Below are 20,307 nucleotides of genomic sequence, written 5' to 3'. Positions count from 1 at the left end.
CGCGTGCTCTGGTGAATTCCTCGCGTTTTAACCAGAAGGAATCCCTCCGACTGGCTTCCGAGCGGTCCCGCCGACGACTGCCGGACACCTGGCGCCGCTGCATGACGCGGCGTTGGCGTCTCGAAGCGCATTCGCCGGTTAAGGGACGCGCTCGAGGAGGAGGCAGATAAAGGAATCGTTTAAAGGAGGAAGTGCTGCCTCTAATGGACGAAGATTTTTCCGGCTAATGTGGTGCGAAGGTCGGAAGAACCGTCGCTGTGCTGGTGCCGCCGCCTCTCGTGCCGCTGCCTGCCGCCGCATCTGCCGCTAGCTGTGCCCCCTCGGTGCGAGCCGAAGCAACGCTACTGCGCCTAGCTGCATTCGGCGACAAGGGAAGAAATGACTGGAAACTACTCCTTCGAAGGTCTCCGACGCAAACGACCCATGGTGAGGCTCGCGAGTTTTTCTTTCTCTCTTTTTCGCCCACAGCGCGTGCCTTGGCTCGGCCCGTGGTGTCCTGTCTGATCTCGCGCTCTTTACTGACATCCGTGCGCGCCAGGAAACGGACGTTGTAACCTCTGCACGTCCTTGGAGGATTTCCGCGGCGATCTGGGCTCGGCTGGCAGCATGCTGGCTTGCGTGTTCGCGCTTCTTGCTGCTTGGCCTCCGAACCTGAACAGTTCTGAACAAAGAGAATTAGTGATTTCATAAAAAAGAGAAACAATTTTATTCCGTTAAGCAGCATGGCGAGGGTAGACGAGTTTTGTTGCGATAGTTCGATCGACAGATGCTTCGCATTCAATGTTCCCCTCGACAATCAAACTCGTGGTTATATGACTGGACCTGAATAACTGGACTGCGTTCTCGCTGCTCCCTGTAGGCTACTACCATGATTATCGACCTTTTTTTTTAGAAAATTAGCACTATTTTGAAAGCCCACTTTTATTTCACTCACTGAAATGCAGTCAGCTAGTTAGCAGCGTTGTGTTGCGTTTGCGAACAGCACCGTGAATATTTCCGCGGAGGAAATCTCCCAGATGAAGCCACCGATTTACGCCTAAAGAAACGTTATAATGGCAACTGAACTAGAGAGTTTTTACTCAAAGTAAATGGGAGAAGGCCCCATGGGATCAGGGAAGTAATGGCTTTTAGGACGGTATAATATACAACAATTTTTTGCCTAACGCCTGAGTTTGTTTGATTTCGATATTATTATGGAACGAAAGTAGTGTGCCCTGTCGTAAACATGCGAGTAAGTTAGGACTAAGTGTTCTACGTATACTAAGCTCTGCAAAACGTTTTCGTCTAAAATTGCTTACTGCGCATTTACAACTGCTCTGCATTTGCGGCACTCTAACCTGATAAAACGGCAGTGTACAAGAATCAGAACGACCAAAAACACATTCCGTACTGTTAAATTTAGGGATGTTTTCACAAAATAAACGTTTCTAATAGATTTTGCATAAGACAACCCACTTCTTTTACTTCGCCTTGCAAAATTTTACCTCTAATCGGAAGTGTTATTCAACCAAGACCGCCTTCTATTCAATCCCTTTTTCTTCACTTGCAGAAAGAAGACGTTTTTCAACTTTAATGCTGCATCAAGAATGTTTGGCCTGTAGATGCTTTTAAAAGCTTTTCACATGTTAACATAGGGATTATTATCAATACAATTTCTCATGTCGTCCTAGCTGTCAACCTTTCTAAGCCCTCCATTAGCTGTAACTGCTCGCTCTATACGCGATCTGCTACAAATTAAATGATTTTGCAAATGTGACGATGCTGCCAACGCATTTGGTATTTTGAGGCATATTCCCAGCAGGCTTGCTTAGTTTCTATTTTATTTCGGTATAGCATCCATTATTTCCGATTTCGAAATATGTCAGATAAATGTGGGTTTACGCTTTATTTGAGAATGATCCAAGTGTCATATTTTGGTCTACTATATGTCTCAGAAAGAAATGTCATTCTGTGACTTGATCGGAATCTTAGTGGCGTTTTACATTATTCCAAGAGTTGTTTAGAAATGCTCAGATATCTGAAGCGATCACATATCAGCAAAAATGTTGATTTCGGAACGCGTCTATGCGAGGGAAAAGCAGCAGTGCTAAACTACTATTAGAGGTGGTGAGAGATTTTGGACACTTTACGGTACAAACAAGGTGGCTAGCATGCACTAAAGTTGCACAAGGACTAAGAGAAGGTGCTGGTTTGTTTTCGGGCACTTTTGAGAACCTTGAATATCCAGCTAGAATTAAAAAAAATAATATTACGGAGTAGAGTGGAGCTCAACGGCCGAGCGAGCCATGTCACGTCCAAGGCACGCATATATCTCCCATGTAAGCCCGATGCGAAACTTAGCAATTATCTGAATAGGGCAAGTGCCATATTTTAGTTTTGTATGAATCGGCACCTGCCACTGCGAGTAGCATCTTCGAAATGCTAGTCCTAGTGGCGAAGGGCGTGTCCCAACTAACCATCTGTACTGTAGTGAAATGTTCCTTGTGGTGGTTCCGAAAAGTGCACTGAGAAGTGTAAAAGTATGAAGGAAATACGACGCCACCCGCGTTTCGGAGAGAAGCCCTTAGCCGGACGCGTTTGTCTACGGCGCTTCGCGCTTGGCCAGCCTTGAGCGCGCTCCAGCCGCGGCTTCTAGGTCGTTCTCTGCGTAAACAAAAACTGGGCGCTTTTCGCGCCGTTGCGAGGGTACGTCGTGCGAGCCCTCGCGTACGTAATGCGTGACCGTGGAGCCGCGCTGCACCATTCGCCGGTGCAGCTCTACGTTCGCTTTATACTGCTTTATTTCACTGGGCGTGAACGCAGGCTGGCGGGCGTGCACGCGCAACCAGCGAAGCGGAGCGGACAAGTCGTGATAAACTCGCGCCGCCATCGCCGCCGACTGAAATGGCGAAAGCTGCGCCGGAAGCGATAATTGGACGTCGTTCTGCGAAGAACACGCGCGGCGGTACAGAGGAGTCACATGTGCGAAAGCGCGGACGAATCGCTGCGCACAACGTGGCCGTGGATTTTACTTGGGGGACCACGTGCTCCACGTGCTGAAATGAAGGTACGAGACTGCAAAAAAAAAAATCACGAAACGACGCTTAGTTTAACCGCCATGGTGCGGAACATCATGCCCGAGGATGATCGCTGCGTTAGTGGCGCGGCCCGAACTAAAAAAAAAAGAGAGAGAAACCCTAAACGGTTACGTAATTACATCTAGTCGGGTCAGATCTACGTACGTTGTAAAGAAAACTGCTCTTCTCTCTCAAAGAAGTTAACAGCAAGAGTCCTTGGTGAAAATGAGTGTTTCCTAAAGACATCATTGTGTCGTAATGCTCAAGAACTATGGGACTGTGTACCTCTGCATGGTCATGAAGCAGCAATTCAACGAAGACAAAAGCTACCTAAAATGATGTATAAAAGATCTCTGGATCGTAGTAGACTTGAACAAGTTAACTTGTAACGCCTAACACAGCGCAAAAGCTTGCAGACACTTACAGACATTTTCTACGGGGCTGAGGTAAAATTAGGCAGGGATTTGATATGCAAATATTGCTCTCTGTATGCTGTAGTGGTGCACGCATCATGAAGATGCGAGCACGACTGATGTAGATAGATGAAATAGATGAAATGCCGTGTTCAGTAGTAATATATATTTTGCACCAAAAAGATGACCACGAAAGATTGCTTGTCATCATCTTTTACTGCCACCAAGACTTGCGGAGGAAAGTTCTACATAACTGAGGCGTACCTGTTGCAGGGCTATCGATATTACTCTAGTAATAAAGCCGCAACGTCAAGCGAAGACAACGACGCTGAGATCTGCGGTTATTCTGCCTTCTTGTCATCGCTTTACGGTGTTCCTCTTGTACGACCTAATATATGTGACATAAATATTGAAAATGTCTAAAAAAATATCCATGAGCGGGGAAATTCATGCTCGTAAAATTTATTAACACACCATAAAAGAGAAAAACAATCAGGAGGCTTTACTGTGACTCCGGTCGACCTCCGGTCGAAACGCTATGAAATCTTTCCCGCCGGCATCTGTATGAGCGTCATTCGGCGAAACTTCGGCGACCTGATGGCGCCGGAGTCGTCGTGGCCGTTTTCCACGCACGCCGCATCCCCCCCCCCCCCCCCCCCCCCAAGTACTCCATTAAGCCCCATCTCCTCCCCCCACGGGCACTGCACTGTCCCTCCACACCACCCTTCCTTTCTCGCTGCGCCTGTCCGGCGTATTCCGCGGGCCCGGTCATAAGAGCTCCCCCCCCCCCCCCCCCCCCTTCTCCATCGTATGGCGGATTGCTGCTTCCGGCTTCTCGAACGAGCTCAGCAATGACTAGAGCTTGCCAGGGGCACTAACCCGAGCGTAGCAGCATAAGAGCAACGCCCCTCACCCCTTCCCAGGGCTACTAAACGCCCCGACTGATGTTGGAATTCCGCACAACCCTAGCTGTCGCTGCTATTCGCATTGCCACAGGTGTAAATGTCCGGTAAATTTTCACTCTTCTGAACGTGTTTCGGTGTACTTAATATATGTCCTGTTTCCGAGCAGTGTAGATTTCTCCACATATGACTCACACGTACTCGCTTCAGCCATTCGTGAAATGTCTATCGCTGCCGAATGTATTGAAGACAGCAGACACCGGTGACAGTAGATTGCTCCCACTGTAGATGGCATTCAGGGGTTCACCGAATGCGCGAGAAGGGACACGCTGGGCAGACTGCTGCTACTGTGTTTTCCTTTCGACAACACAAAACAAACACGGGCGAGCTGCAATTGCACGCATTGCTCGGGAGGTCTTGCAGGCCATCTGACGAATGACCCCTGGTGGCTCCTGAATGCAGGTCTGCGTTTGTGTTAGCTTGCTGCTGGCCCTGGCAGTCGCGTCCGCCGCCGCCACGCCACGGCAGACGCCAGAAGAGCCAAAGTTAGAGCTGCTGGATTCTGAGATCGAGACGACCACCGACGAGGACGGCGAGTTCATCGAAGGGCGCATCGTGGGTGGCAAGCCAGTCTCTGTGCTCCGCAAGCGGGAGCACGGAGGAGCGGCCACATCCAAAACGTCGGGTGGATCCGGGTCCTCTGGCGCAGGTGCGCAGAAGCCGAGGGGCAACAGCGCCTCTTCCGCGGCTCCAGGAAGCGGAGCCCAGAGACCGTCTGCAGCCGGCAGGCCGCACCCGGGTGACAGACTCAAACTGGACTCGAGCAGCTGGAAACCTTCCTTGTCTGGTAGGAATCGATGCAGCCGTCATACTCACTTGCATGGCTCGTACGACTCCTTGCAACTTTCGCGGCAATTAGGGACGAGGAAAGGTCGTCTGCGTTGTGTGGCGCTTGGTTCGGCTTTCTCGCGCGTTTAGTTGGGAATCATGGATGGAGGTCGGCCTTGTAGTTGTTTAAGAAGCAGGTAGAAGCCAATGAGAAGAAAATGATGGGTTCTCGCGGCGTGAAAGACTTGAGTAACGAAAGATGTAGAGGCAGGCCTAGCATATTTAATTTTTAGTTATGAAATTAGTGAAGTAATTTTTATGGAGCAATACTATTCATTTAATAAATTTTAATTGCTTGACTGCAGAAAGGTTCCAAAGGTTTTGCCTCTTCGTAATAGAAAACGTTGGATGTTATCAGTGGGTATAACTTTTCAGGATTAGTGCTTCTATTGAAGTATTTTAAGAAAAAGTCATGGCGCAGATTTCAGCGATGCTGAATATTTTTAATTCTTGGTTCTGCTTGCTGAGGAGCCACTAAAGCGCTGGACCTTAAAGCTAGTTAGAACTTTATAAACAGGATGATAGCTGGGCTCCGAAGTCGTGTTACACCTTATGGTAATAACATCTAGCAGAGTCACAGAAACTACAAACTAGTAGGGGGTTTGCAATTATTCGAAAATTTCGGAAAGGGAACCTAATATCCTCCTATTCTATTCGGTGAACGAATCAAATACTGCACGGTCAAAATTATTCGAAACGAATCGGATATGCTTGAAAGTTCTCGAATAGTTTTCCAATAATAAAATTTTTGCACAAAGTTCGAGTTACAGACACCGTAATTTTTCTTCGATGACAATTTTAAAAACTGGGTCCACTCCGATGCCGCGCAGCATGCTGCCGTAATCGGTCTGAGCGGGATGGCGGGTTCAGTTCACCCGGCGTCGTCCATTTGTGTGGCGGCGTTGGTAATGCTCATACATGGCCTCCAAGATGGGCGACGCGGCAGTGCTTAGGCTGTTTTCACAAAACCATGCCAATATATTGCTTTTCATCGCTGAGCACAGCAACAAAATAAACAAAATTGTTCTTGTTCAGCTTCATCGCTAAGCTGAACTAAAACATGGGGAAAAACTGATGCACCGAAATGGCACGATGGATTTCCTCCCTGCGATGCACAGACCAAACTGAAACCCCCCTAACATATTGCGATTAATGAGGAATATGAGGGCGTGTGTGTAAATCTATCAGGAAAGGCCGGCTCTCATTACCTGGCGTATTGAGGACACATTTCACAGCACTATGCAGCCGTAATGAGAAGATGCATCTTACATGTATAGTTACGTTGAGAGACAGTCTTTTGGCTCGCGTTCTTCATACCAGTCTTTGAGCTTAGAATGTCATGCCCGCCTTTGACAACGTGTTTGAAATTATTTCACGTGTTCCAGAAAAGTTCTGCTTTGACTCACGCATTCTTCTCTTCATTCAGGCTCAAGTGCGGGTTCCGGGAACTCACGGCCGAGTTTCTCTTCTGGAAACCAGCCGAGCAGTAGCCCTCCCACCGGGGGTTCATCCTTTAACAGACCGCGGCCAGGAGACTATGGTCAAGCCTCGCAAGGTATTTAATGAGCCTTATATGTCGATTGTTTGCCCTAGGAAACCATTTTTTTTTCGGCATCAGTCAGCGAAAGTCACGCTTTTCACTTTGACCATGCTGTTTTCTGAGAAGAGGGTCTTTACTTTGTAACTGACAATTTGAAATGCAATCACTTGAACCGAAACGTTTGTTCGTATGTCTTTTATCCAGCGTGCAACGACTGCTCTACTTGGTAGCATTATAACGTCCCCAGTTATCAGCAGACTGCTTCCTCCTGTTCTTCATCAGTGTAAGAATTACGGCACAAATTGCACATAAGCAATTACAATGTATACGTTCCTTACATCTTTTTCTTTTATTTCTCTGCAAGCCCCGGATTCTTGAGGGCCTTCTGAATATACCGGGCGCGGAATGTAATTACAATTGTAGAACAAACGAGAAATAATTGCAAAGGTCGTATTCTTGAAAGGCAAAATTCATTTGCACCGTCGGCTGCCCCAGGATGGAGCAGAATTTGCTGTCACCCGATCACACTAGCCAGGTGACTGGTTAAGAATTGGGTGGAGCCCATATGGCAGGTTCTCTCAGATAATGAATGGCAGTTTGCCAATATCCCGCCAGAGAAAAGTATTTAAGAGCTGTATCTTACCGGTAGTCACCTATATGGGGCAGAAAAGTGTAGGCTAACGAAGAGTGTTCAACTTAAATTAAGGACAGCTCAGCTAGAGACAAAGAAAAATGATAGGCGTAACGTTAAGAATTGGAAGCGGGCAGAGTGGGTGAGGGATAAAAAACCCATTAATGACTTCCTAGTCAAAATCACGAGGAATAAAGGGGCATGGGCAGGGCATGCAATGCGAAGGCAAGATAACTGCTGGTCCTTAAGGGAAACAGACTGGCTTCCAAGTTAACTGAAGCGTTGCAGAAGGCGACAAAGTTAAATGGGCGAATGAGATTAAGAAGTTTGCGGAAATAGGGTGGCCGCAGGTGGCACAGGACATTGTTAATTGGAGCGATATGGGAGATGCCTTTGTCCTGCAGCGGGCGTAGTCAGTCTGATGATGATGATGATGATGATGATGATGATGCATGATGGTGATGATGATGATGATCACACTACACCGGCTTCACGCAGCGTGGCGTTCCTTTACAGCGGCACCTGTAGTAAAAAGGTGCCGGCATGAACATGGTACGCTGTAACGGAACACTCTAGCATTCACCTGCCGTCCACTGATAGTGTTATCTTTGTGCGCCGTTGAGTAGGCCTCTGGAACGCGCTATATTTGGTCACGGGATTCAGCGAACCTCGTCCACACAGACATCCCAGACGGGGATCTCATGAGGTGGAGAGAGATGGGCTGCAGGATTTTCTAGCACTTCTACACCGCGGAGAAGCGCAAAGGACGTGGCAGTTTATCTGGTATATCCTGGTACTTGCTGCAGCCTCTGCAGAACTGCTTAGAGCGGGAATCACCTACCACCGAAATGTGTAACTCCGGACGATGAGAGCTCGCTCTGATCAGACGAAGTGGCCTGTTTGAGGCACCAGACTTCTTTCTCTGTGTCGAGCACTTCCAGGCCTTCAATTCTAGCTTTGTCCGTCTTGGGTGCACCATGGCTCAAAGCTAGCCAGATCCTTTGGTTTTAAATCGCGGGCTTTATAGGCTGCATTTCTATCACAATGCCACTGCGTCGTCTGTAGCTGTACCAAGCCGATGACTCCAGCCGGCTGATATTGTTCAGTACTGGTATCAGATGGTATAGTGTGGTATGGTAAGGGGGGGGGGGGGTTAGGTTCACTTCTCGATGCTGCGTGTGTGCTTTGAGAAAGTTGGGGGTCTCCGAATCCATTTCGACCACCGGCAGTTCGTTTGCGTCCGTTGATCGCACGCTTTTGCATTAAGCGCCCAAAGAAATGCGGCTGCCACGGCCGGGATTTCATCCCAGTACCTCGGCATCAACAACCGAATTGAGTAAGCGCGCTAGGTAAATGATTGAGCGCTTACTTGTTACGCTGGTGGTGTAGTGCCACTAATTATTGTTTTCTAAATAGGTCTTGAAGCAATTAATACATTAATTGTTCATACATGCTCCCCATAGATTTTAGCGCTGACTTGGGTTATGTCCAATGCAAAACGCATTTCTCAAAGTTACTGTGACGGGTACACTTTGAGGAAACTGCGTAGGTGGCTCCATTGCCTCCGATGCTCCTTCTTATCTCTCCTGCCTAAAAATAGAAGGGTCTGTATCCAGTCCTTAAAGCGACTATTTTAATGCGACAGCATTAAAGAGACGTTAGGAGGAAAAGCCGTGCCCGTTACGCACTAATTCAGGATTGGTGGAGGGTGTTGCGTTGTCACACATTGAGCTTTGGAATAAAACAATTAAAATTGCAGTTCAATTGTGAATATGAGATTGTAGCGTGACTGATATGTCATTATAACGTATAAAGATGTAAAGTAAATTAAATTCGCTGTAAAGAAAATTGGGGTTGTTTGGAATCGAACCAATGACCGTTATTGTGTGCGTCAGACACGTCACCCCGAGGTTGAGGCGCGTTCGTTCGACTTTGTTAAATGGAGGACCTATGTCGTGAAGAGTGTCACGTGGTCTAATATGGCTGCTGATGAATGCTAATTTTGCGTGTAATTAAAATACATAATAATAAAGAAAGAAAGTAGCAAATAACCACTAACGGCTGTCACGTCACACCCTAAAGACGGAGCTTATTGTCTCCCTAATTTTTATTGCTATGTCTGACTGCTGCGGACGAAATAAGGCACAACGAAAATTCATTTTTGTTATCACGGCGCACAGCCAGTGGACGAAGGCGAATACACATTGGATCGAGTCAACCTCGTTTCAACGATCGTCACCATGTTCATCTCCGTGAAAACTGCAGTCTGAAGGCAGCTTGAGACAAATATGGCGCTCTGTCATCTTTATACTGGCGGTTCGGGTTCGCTCGGACAGTTGAACTGACCCATGATAACTACGTATCAGGATATACAATTGGGCTTGCTAAATAAATTGAAAATAAGGGTTACTTCGCCATAGATGTGCGCTTGTAGATGCGTCATTATCCGTGAATTAAACTCAGTCTTCAGTGGAGTTGTCAAAACCAGTAAGAGTTTGGCTTATATTGGATTCCAAGCAGATCATTATAGTTCCTTATGGGCATGATAAAAAAGAAAAATATATGGTGCCCAAATTAACGATTGTTTCTCTTTTTCTTTCCCACACCAAACGCAGGTTCAAACCCTACACATGGCACTAATGGTTTCGAAAATGAGCACCGCGGTGGCATGCCCAACCAGAGCCCCGACAACGGCGGCTCGGTACCCTGGAACCACCAGGGTGTCTCTCCAGGCTACAGCGCCTACCCTGCTCCTGTCACTTCTGCTTACACGGACGACGAACCTTCTGGCTACAGCCCCAACTTGGTCCCCACACCAAATATTCTTACTCCAAGCAACGAACCACCTCCGTCGCATCCCTCGAACCCGACGAACTCGCCCGGCGGACTGCGCGGCGGAATCGTCATTGGTCATCCGCCGGGCAACTCTTTCTCACAGCCGGACAGTGGCGTAAACAGGCCTTCCGTACACGGTGACGATAACGGGCCAAGGCTGGAAGGGGGTTTGATCATCGGAAGTCCCCCGACGAATTCGCTCGGTGTGCAGTCGGGAGGCTTCAACAATCACCCGCCACCGCAGGACATAGACCTAGCTCGCAGGGGTGTTGTAGGCCCTCAGCACCCGCAACAAGGAGCCGGTTCCTTTGGCCTGCCATCGATACCGAGCAATCCTTTTGCTCCGGCCAATCCAGGATTTCAAGGCCCTGGTAGCCTCCCGTTGCCATTCGGAGCAGGGCTTTTCAATCCAGGGCTGATGAACATCCAAAAGGCCGTGGAACACGCAGCCGCGGGCGTTCTGGGCCCGACGGGTGCGGGACCCAACCCCGGTGCAGCAAGCGTGTTTGGACGGACGTCCACATTCGGCCAGATGTCGAGCTTTGGGTTCACAGACAGGAAGTGATTCCATTTGTGCGTGTTGTCTACTGCAGTCACAATGTGGGGGCATTTCACTAGCTGTTTGATGTGGCGTCTCACAAGAACTACTGTCGTAGTGCGCAAAGAACGTAGTGTAACACAATCTGTCTATTGTGGTGAACTATAACATTGGTGTTGACAGCCACTACGACGAAGAGCTGAAGCCTTTTCCTGTGTTCTGTTTTGCTTTTTAGGCACTGTGGAACCGTTAATATAGGGTAATAGCAGTAACTTTTATCGAGCAAAAATATTTTTCTTCCTTTTTGCTATTATTTTAATAAAAACCACTACCACCAAAATTTCTTGATAACCTAACTATTAAAAAGAGACTGAGGCTTCCTGTGATGAAGCTCAGGCCGAGCGTCTCTTTCAAGCGTGACCACGGCAGCAGGACTCGTGGCCGGTGTCAAGTCATACTCTTCATAGTGCAGAAGCGATATCCAAAGCAGTGGCTTTGTATACTTATTTGTGGCCAACCTGAATGGCAGGCTTCGATATCCTGTTATTCGCAACCACAGGTTGATCGAGCCCTTCTTAGCGTGTTAAACCCTGCCATAACGCTATACTTTCCTTTATTAACAGTGCCAATGGTTTCTGCAAATAAGGCTCACATTTGTAACTGCATTAACTATCTTTTTTTGCCATCATTAAGTGTAGAGCTATGGGTTTTGCTCTCTGTGTGTAAGTGTTTTGAAGGCGGCGTTGTATCTGTCAGTGATCCTCTTTGCGGTGAACAACCTGAAGTTTTGGTTTTCATTCTAAGGTGTATTGTTCTTTGCTCTTGTGCTCGACTTTTTTCAGGGGACAACTTTTACGGATGTACTTGTTTTTGCAAATAATAAAGGCTAGCAACAGCCAATTTGCACTACCATTAGAGTGTATAACAGAAGCACAACACGCAATTGATAAGGAGTTCAGTAGAAGTCTAAAATATTCGCACTTTTTTCAGAATAAATAATCCGGGCCCTTTTGCGCTTTGAAAGACGTCAACACTTTCGGAGTGGATGTATCTTCTTAGGTATCCGAAACTAATGCTTCTCGTGAAGAAACAGCTGAGAGATTGTGTAAATTTAAAGCGCAAAGTGTTGAAGACAAGACACGGAAGAGGTGGCATCAGTTCTTAACAAAATTTTCTTAGAAAACAGTATAGGATTGTAGATTATTGGCGAGAGCGTTATGAGATGCCTCGTAAGCTGAAGTAATTCGCTGGCACTTGAGCGCCAGCCAGTTAGATCAGCCTACGAACCAATCGTAACTGACGACCATGATGATGACTAGGGCCGAAACCCACTTGCATGAGATAAATCCTGCTAGCCTTGTCGGAGATTCGTAGCATATTCCATGAAAGGCATTAGAACTCGATACATGGAAAGTTGTGCTTCTTTTGCAATCAAATTATTGGTTGCTTCGCAATTTTTGCTGCAGTTTTCTCCAGAGGAAAGAAGCGTCTTTAACTGAGCAGCAAGGAAACGTACGTATCCCTAGTGACATGCGGCGCGCATTGTTTGCACGAGTGTCAGTCATGTAATACGAAATTAAGAACGATGCCGGGAGGTCAGTGAAACTGGCACTAAGTTGTAGTTGTGAGAAAACCATAGCTGCTGTCTGTGGAAAAAAAAAACTCGGCCTATAACCTAAAGAAAGTTTTTATGCGCGGGCTATAAAATTGGCTCTCTTAGACTTTTTACAGTTAGAGTTGCAAATTAAGGTAATGACTAATATGCAAGTAGGACGATTCCTTTTATGGGCATACGTTTCACGCGCAGGCAGACCTAACGGGCGCGCATAATCGGTGCCGCCAGCTTGCAAAGTGACTAAAATTCCCGAAAGAAACTTTCTCAGTTGTTACATATTTAATATATGTCTACACCTCAAACGTTTCACGGCAGCATCCTAATAATTTGTTGCTGTAATCTTTGAAGAGTTTGCAGATTTGTCCTATGTTCTAGAATGCTGATGAGATCATTGGAAGCCCAGTGGTGTGCGTTAATTTTAACCGCGTGAAGCTCCATGCCAAAGTCAGCTCAGGCAGGACACATTATGTTGCGTACGACACAGGGTCTAACAACGGTCGTTCTTGCTTGTGGCTAACAGACCATGAGAAATGTTAGCTAATTATCGTGAGCAGTTATCGCGAGGAGTTACGAAAATCATTTCTTATATCATGCGATGGTCATCCGCTTGCAAAGTACTTTCCGTGAATAACACCCTCCTCAAATGTGGAATTGATTGTAGATTTTATTGAAATAGAAGCCATCGTATAGAATAAATAAATGTTCCTAAATTCCAGTTCATATCAAAATAGCCGCCATTATTGCAAGGAGCGCCCGCACAGAAGCAAAGTGCGAAACTTCAAGTGCGTTTCTTATTATTTTCTTTTAATTTATAAACGTTCACACTCCACAGCCCCTATATTTTTTCGTGCATCTTTCGAGTTGGATTGAAAACAGAACCAATGTCAATAATTTATGCAGCATTAACAGTCCCAAGAAGGGTGCTGCCACGCCGCCTCCGCCTTATACAGGGTGTTTCACCTAAGACTACACAACTCTTTAAAATAGTCTTTTTGAGTTCGAAAAGCTTTTTTTCGTCATACTATTTCCATTGGTGTAGTACATCAGAATACAACTAAGACGTGCTAATTAGCAGGATTGTTAAATAATACTGAATAGTTAACTTTTAACTATTACGGTTAGCTCCTTAATTATTGAGAGGCGCGTAGCCCACCGTAAGTAATATCCGTATAGTTCTTGGAATTTCGAAAACGCGGTTACCATCGGCGCTGTGGCTCAACAAATTTCGGCTATTTCGACGAGTCACGTGGACTGGAGTGGTTGCTTTGCCTGCAAGCTTCTCGTATTATATTTTGGCGCGATGCAGCCAATTTTTGTTGGGCCACAGCGCCGAGGTTTACCGTGTTTTCGAAAACCTGATATGGATATAACTGTGGAATATATATATATATATATATATATATATATATATATATATATATATATATATATATATATATATATATATATATATATATATATATATATATATATATATATATATATATATATATATATATATATATATATATATATATATATATATATATATTCCGCGGATATGGACATATGTGCGGGATATTTGCTGCGGAAATTAAGCAAACATTTGTCGACTCTGTAGCACATGAGAAACCATCTCAGTACATATTGTGACGAAGAAAACGAAGCTGGCAGTGGTGCGGGACGGAGCGTTCGCGCTAAGCCAGCGGCCATTAAATCGTCTCATTGCCATCGTTCATCTCGTCTCATTCTTCTGAGGGCCGCCAGGTAACAAAATTTATACATTAGCTCTCTCGCCCCGAACGCAGGAAAAACTGGACTTTTGTTACAAACTGCTCAGTGTTTTGTAAAGCACACAAAAAAAAGTGGCATAATGGAAGGCAGGAGATCTTACGATACTTAATTGTCATGTGCCTGTAAATAAAAGGCTCCGAAAGGCTTGGCCACCTTCCCGGTCTCATCCATCCATTCTTTTTAATTAAACCGCGATTGCCAATCTGCCATGTTCAGAGCGTGTCCTTAAATAGGTTTATACTCTTTGCTCGAAAGAAAATCTCAAACCAAGGCGTAAGAATCTTGCTGCAAAAGCAGCGTCTGGAAATTAACGGAAAGTTTTTTTTCTTTATAACCACGGCAAGGACAATGGCGAAGTTCCGCATCGGTTAAGTGGCCGCAAAAAAGTACAATGAGTAGGCGAGCAGCTTCTCGCCGTTTGCATATCACCCAATCTCATTCGTTGTTGCAAGCGGACTGAATCGATTGAGAAAGAAGTGCAGAATTCTAGTGGGACTAAACCGGCAAGGAGCAACTTTTCCAGGAATTCGTATTGCCCCAATTCTGGGAAGGAAACCTTTTAAGTAGTGCTGATTTCTTGACGAACAGTGGATGTATCGCAAGATTTTTGAAGAGAAATATCATTCACGGTTCCGGGATTTCAAGTTGCGGAACAAAACGGGACTTTTTCATTCGAACTGCTCTCTTGCCGTCGAGTAACGCTGAGACAAAGGAAACGATGTGTAAGACGAGGATGTTTCACTGGCGTGGTTGCTGTGACGACGATATTAAAGCGAAAGCCTTTAATGGCTCATACTTGCAGCCGTGCTGCCGTGACCTCGTCCGGTGGTCTCAGGTCATCTCCGGTCTCAAGTCATGTCATACCGGTGACTAAATTAACTCGATAAGAACAAAATCCTTATCATAAGTTGAATGGTGGAAAGAAAGGCGCGGCCAAAACCGCGTGCGCCGAAGCGCCGACGTTGGCTTGAGCAACAGACATCGGAAGTGCACATGAAATCTCAGCGATGTCGTCACTGGTTGACCTCAATGGGGTGGCAGTATTCCCGAATACATTCACCAAAATCTTGAGCAACCAAAATCTTCAGTGGTGTCTTAGGATTTCTCTTTGCATATAGCTTACATGTTTTAGTCAAGTTGGAGGCTAGCTTTCGACAGTGGTTCGAACCAATGACAAATACACCTTCAGTTGCAAGCTTTAAGGCGCGGTTGAGATGTCCACCGAGATGTCGAGATCTGAGAGCGACTGCATCCTTTCCTTTCCTCAAAACACATGCTTTCGCATTCCTCTGCACCCGCCGCGGTGGCTCAGTGGTTAGGGCGCTCGGCTACTGAGCCGGAGTTCCCGGGTTCGAACCCGACCGCGGCGGCTGCGTTTTTATGGAGGAAAAACGCTAAGGCGCCCGTGTGCTGTGCGATGTCAGTGCACGTTAAAGATCCCCAGGTGGTCGAAATTATTCCGGAGCCCTCCACTACGGCACCTCTTCTTCCTTTCTTCTTTCACTCCCTCCTTTATCCCTTCCCTTACGGCGCGGTTCAGGTGTCCAACGATATATGAGACAGATACTGCGTCATTTCCTTCCCCCAAAACCAATTATTATTATTATTATTCATTCCTCTGCGTAAGCAGACTAATGCACCTTCGCTTCAGCCTACTGCGCATGCGTGTGACGTCGCTGAGTGGCGCCACCATCGTTCGAGAGGAGCGCTCCCCATGCAATCTTGTCAGACGCCTCCTGAACGCCGATCAGGAAGGATGCCGCCTAAACGCTCACCTGTATCTCCACCAACTAAGCGTGCGTGCATGCGTGCGCTAATGAACGACAGCGACACAAGCAGCAACACCGCGCTAAAGACTGTCCCCTCATCGCACTTTAGGTCAACAAAGTGCCCCCTGAATTTTGGCATAAGAGTTGCTTTCCACGAGTCTGCAAAATTACTAGAAAAGGTTCTGCCCGATCATCTTTTTCGTACAAAAGGCAGGAATTAATGTTGTTTATTTCCATAGCTTAGCAGTGTAGGCGCAAGAACATATAATGCTGTGACGTCTTTTTACTCTTTGCTGCCGACTACCTCAGTGCAGAAAATTTTTTAATATATTTCCCGCCAGGGATTGTGTCATGCCCTATTGATCATTTCTTAATTCAACGAGGTTGGTGTATATGTAGTGTCCTATGGTTTCGGATAAGAACGAAAGAATCTCAGTGTCTTCCGAAAATCTGTCCTGGAAGTTTCGAAGTCCCCGATGCTCACTCAGTCTGCTACCATTTCGTGCGGCCAGAACGAAAGCCCAAAGGACTTTGCCCACGTTCTATGCCCTTAAGGTCGTTAACAGAAACAGCGTGTCCAATTATCGACGCAAATGCACGAAACAACGCGCCCATTCATTACAATCCGTTTAAACAACCAAGAAATTATTTTGCTTCTAGTTTGCAACTAACCTTTTTGTCGGCATTGCATATTTGTGTAGAAAAAGGCTTATACTTGAAGATCAGGAGCAAATAAATAAAAAAACCCCAAACCTCCATCTTATGCAATGCGTAATAAAAATTCGAATTGTATTCAAATCAACTCCGAAAAGCACCCTTCGAATGTGCCCATAATAAACTTTGAAAACGCAGAACCCTATCCATTAAGAACATTAGCTCTCTCGCCCCGAACGCAGGAAAAACTGGACTTTTGTTACAAACGTCTCAGTGTTTTGTATAAGAAGCCGTTTATTTAAAATGTCCGTGGTTTTCATATATTTTCTAACTAGTGACTTGCTTGTCAGCAATTTCTCTCCAAGAATAGCATGAGGTTCCAATGTTATGTGTTCCTAAACAAGTCTCGAAAAGTGGCTTTCTCGAAAACGTTCACATTTTCAAAACAGAATTATGATTTTACTAAGTTAGACGAGCTTCCCATAATCTTCACATACGGGTTGTATCTCTCTGGTTGCATAAAATTGTGTGCCGGATGTGCGTGCAATGCCCAAGCGACATGAAATAATTTCAAGGAACGCTCTTCCCGCTTTCACAGTTTAGACTTGTCTAAAAAGCTGGTTTCAGAAAGTGCATATAATTTTTGTTCCTTACATCAAATAGCTCCAGCAGGGATTCAATTTGGACTAGTTGATAGACAGAGGCCTGTGGCCGGCGCCTGAGCGTTTCAGAAACCAGTGCCATTACATACAACATATGCGCAAAACGGGTTGTGTGGAGAAATAAATAATTTGCCAATTTTGTGTTGCCGCGTTTCTTTTTGTCCTGGATGTTCTCTGGTTTTATTAGCCTCAAAGTGCATAGAACCAAATACCTATTTAGCTTGTCAGTTTCTCTCAACTTACAGCCTATGTACTATCGTAGTACCATCGTTTTTCGGCATATCTATATTTTTGTTTCAGTTTTACGAGCCCATGTTGCACATCTATCCGCCCTTTCATCACCCGACGTTTAAATGTGGCTCGCGAAGCAACCAAGTGCAATTTTACGTTGTTGTCTTGTGGCTGTGAAGACACTGTGCCTGACATTGCCTAAGAAAGATTACGCTGCATTTAGAGAAAGTTACGAGAGTTGCGCTTGATGAGGATGCGGAAATCGTACTATTTTTCATGTTTTCCTGAAGTAACTTTCTGACTTTGAGATAGATAGCCCAAATTTCTAAGGTAAAGATAGACGCAATAGTCTTATTATTTCTTCCTGCTTATCTTGGACTACTGCGCTACGCACAGCCAGTCTTACAACCAGGCATACTCGCTTTAGATTACCACAGCTGACGTTGTCTTTTCTTTCATACTCTGCGAACGATACGTTCAAAGGAGTGAACAAATTCTACACTGAATTAGGAGCAAATAAACCAGCTAACACCATCTGGCGGGCTAGTTGGTTGCGATCCATATGTATCAGCAGCGCGAACACAAAACCAGAAAGAAGAAGGAGAAGATAGCACAGAGCGCTCTGTACTATCTTCTCCCTCTTCTTCCTGGTTTTGGGTTCACGCCGCTGATACATATAAACCAGTTAACCAAAGAAACAACGAATGCACAAGCTACAGGTGAGCGACTGGAGCAAACGCTTGGTGGGAAGCAACGCTGCTGGATACTAAGCGTCGCGAAAAATAAGTATAATATTTTTTTTCTCATTTTTTAGACCTCTTTTCCTAGCATCGACTTGAAACGCATTCAGTATTTCAGAACAAACTATCGGCGTTAAATCATCTGAGGCACAGCCTTCGCCCAAAATTCATAGCCGAGGGGAGTCTGCTTTTAAGCAGTGTGGTGCGGCTCCTGCCGCATCCGTGCAAGTCTTAACCTTCACAGGGGGAAGGAGCAGTGCTCTTCTCACCGTCAAGAGATTTGGAACGCAAGGGATGAAAATAACGAGCCACACGGTCGTGGCCCAGAAGGAAACACCCCTGGGGTCCTAACTTTTGCAAAGGATGTACGTACAATTCGCGCTCAGGATGATGTTTATCTTTGGCCACTGTCACGCATATTACAAAAAATGGCAGTGTCTTAGCTCGGCTATGCCAGGATATACGTAGCGAAATCTAAGGCATAGCTAAGGCATAAGGTCACGTGACCAGTCACGTGGGTGGTCACGTGTTGCGGTGCGACCACGGTGGGACTGCGAGCACCGCGAAACTGCGAGTTCGTGGCCAATGTAGCTTTCGCTACAAAAGGAAAACCAGCAAAGCATGCCAGCGGTTGGTCAAACCGCAGTTTTATGGAGGGAAACAAAAAGCTAATAAGGAGAGTGGGTAGTTCACTGTGGGAGTAACATAGTGGAAAGGACAGGGCACAAAACGTAAAAAAGAAAACGGGACGATTGCTGAACTTTGATGCCAAGGGTTCATCGGATATACGAGTTACACTTCATGCAGTGAGGGTGTTAGGTTCATGCGGCATTCAGCTGGACCATCAGAAGCGACCCTACAGCCCTTTCACATGTGCAGTGATGGATCATTTTTCAACCCGAGTCAAGAATTGCGCAATCCGTACGCCGTTTATCACTCAAGCGCAAAAGAGGAGTGCCGAGGTAGGGCAGGAAGATTCTTTTTTTCCTGCTCATAACAAGCCTAGCTAATTTTTTTAGCCGCACAGAATTACGGATGGAACCATTTGACGACTCTTTGTGAAGCACAGTACGACACAAGATTTATGACATGCAGCATAGAAAGTCCACTCGTGTAATGTCCTGTGGACATGTGCACGTGTGCCAGCCAAGAGTTGCATGAATGTTCGCCTCAGCGAATATGCGAACAATCTCTAAGGCAGACCCTGTTCCTGCCTTGGTACTGACGCCCGATAGTACAGCTGTACAGAGCTCTTGGAGCCTCTGGTTTTGTTCCTGCCTTGGTACTGACGCCCGATAGTACAGCTGTACAGAGCTCTTGGAGCCTCTGGTTTTCCAGCACCCCGTGTGTGATTCGTGTTTTGCTGTCAGAAAGTGAGACTAGCCTGCTAAGGCAAAATTTTTCACCACAGCACGCCGTCGGCTGAAGCGGCTCAGGTTGGAATGCGATATGTTTTGGTGCGTGCAAAAAGGTTGACGGGTTGTTTTTGATGTTAGAAGTGCCTGACGGATGTGTGAGAACTGATAATGGACTTAGTGTCATCCTCTATATCACTATTATTTTGAATTTTTCTTCTCAAGTGCTGCTCGCCGCCGCGCTTTTTGTTCTGATATACAGAATATAAAGCCGTTTCAGGAGCTTTTATTTCCATATTAATTATTCATATCATTCGGTAAACATCCAGGCTTTTCGACCTCCTTCAAGGTAGAAAAAAAAACATTGGTGTCTCAGCATATCTCGTCTCTGTCTCTTCTAAAAATTTCGGGACTTTTCCCCTGCGCTTGTGTAGTTAATGCGAGACGAACTGGCGGCGAGAAAAAAAAACGGGAAATAAGGTGGCACAGAAGTAACGCATTCCCGTAATTTCCTGTATTCTTTTATTGATGACCTCAAATCGCTAATGTAAAAAAAACGCATTAGTGAGGACAAAGCACCCTGGAACGGTTGCTCTATTAGCGGCCGCCATAACGCGCAGATGCCAGGTCGCAGCTCCCCGTGCATGTATGAGGCGTGCCGTTGGCGCGTTTGTCAGAATAAATTCAGAAGAAGATGGTGTCGAC

The 20,307-nt window shown here is 46.0% G+C and overlaps 1 protein-coding gene across 1 annotated transcript; it reads left to right on the top strand.

Moving 5' to 3' along the window:
- The first annotated feature begins 242 nt into the window (after nt 1-242).
- LOC144115454 (uncharacterized) lies at nt 243-11,715 on the top strand. The gene is made up of 4 exons (XM_077649854.1): nt 243-426; nt 4,834-5,218; nt 6,686-6,814; nt 10,046-11,715. The coding sequence occupies exons 1-4, from the start codon at nt 379-381 to the stop codon at nt 10,828-10,830; spliced, it is 1,347 nt and encodes a 448-aa protein (XP_077505980.1). The 5' UTR covers nt 243-378; the 3' UTR covers nt 10,831-11,715.
- Nucleotides 11,716-20,307: the final 8,592 nt, after the last annotated feature.

Source organism: Amblyomma americanum, chromosome 1 (assembly GCF_052857255.1).
Source record: "Amblyomma americanum isolate KBUSLIRL-KWMA chromosome 1, ASM5285725v1, whole genome shotgun sequence".
Taxonomy (NCBI): domain Eukaryota; kingdom Metazoa; phylum Arthropoda; class Arachnida; order Ixodida; family Ixodidae; genus Amblyomma; species Amblyomma americanum.
The sequence above is the reverse complement of the archived record's forward strand: the minus strand, read 5'-3'. Positions and strand labels throughout refer to the sequence as shown.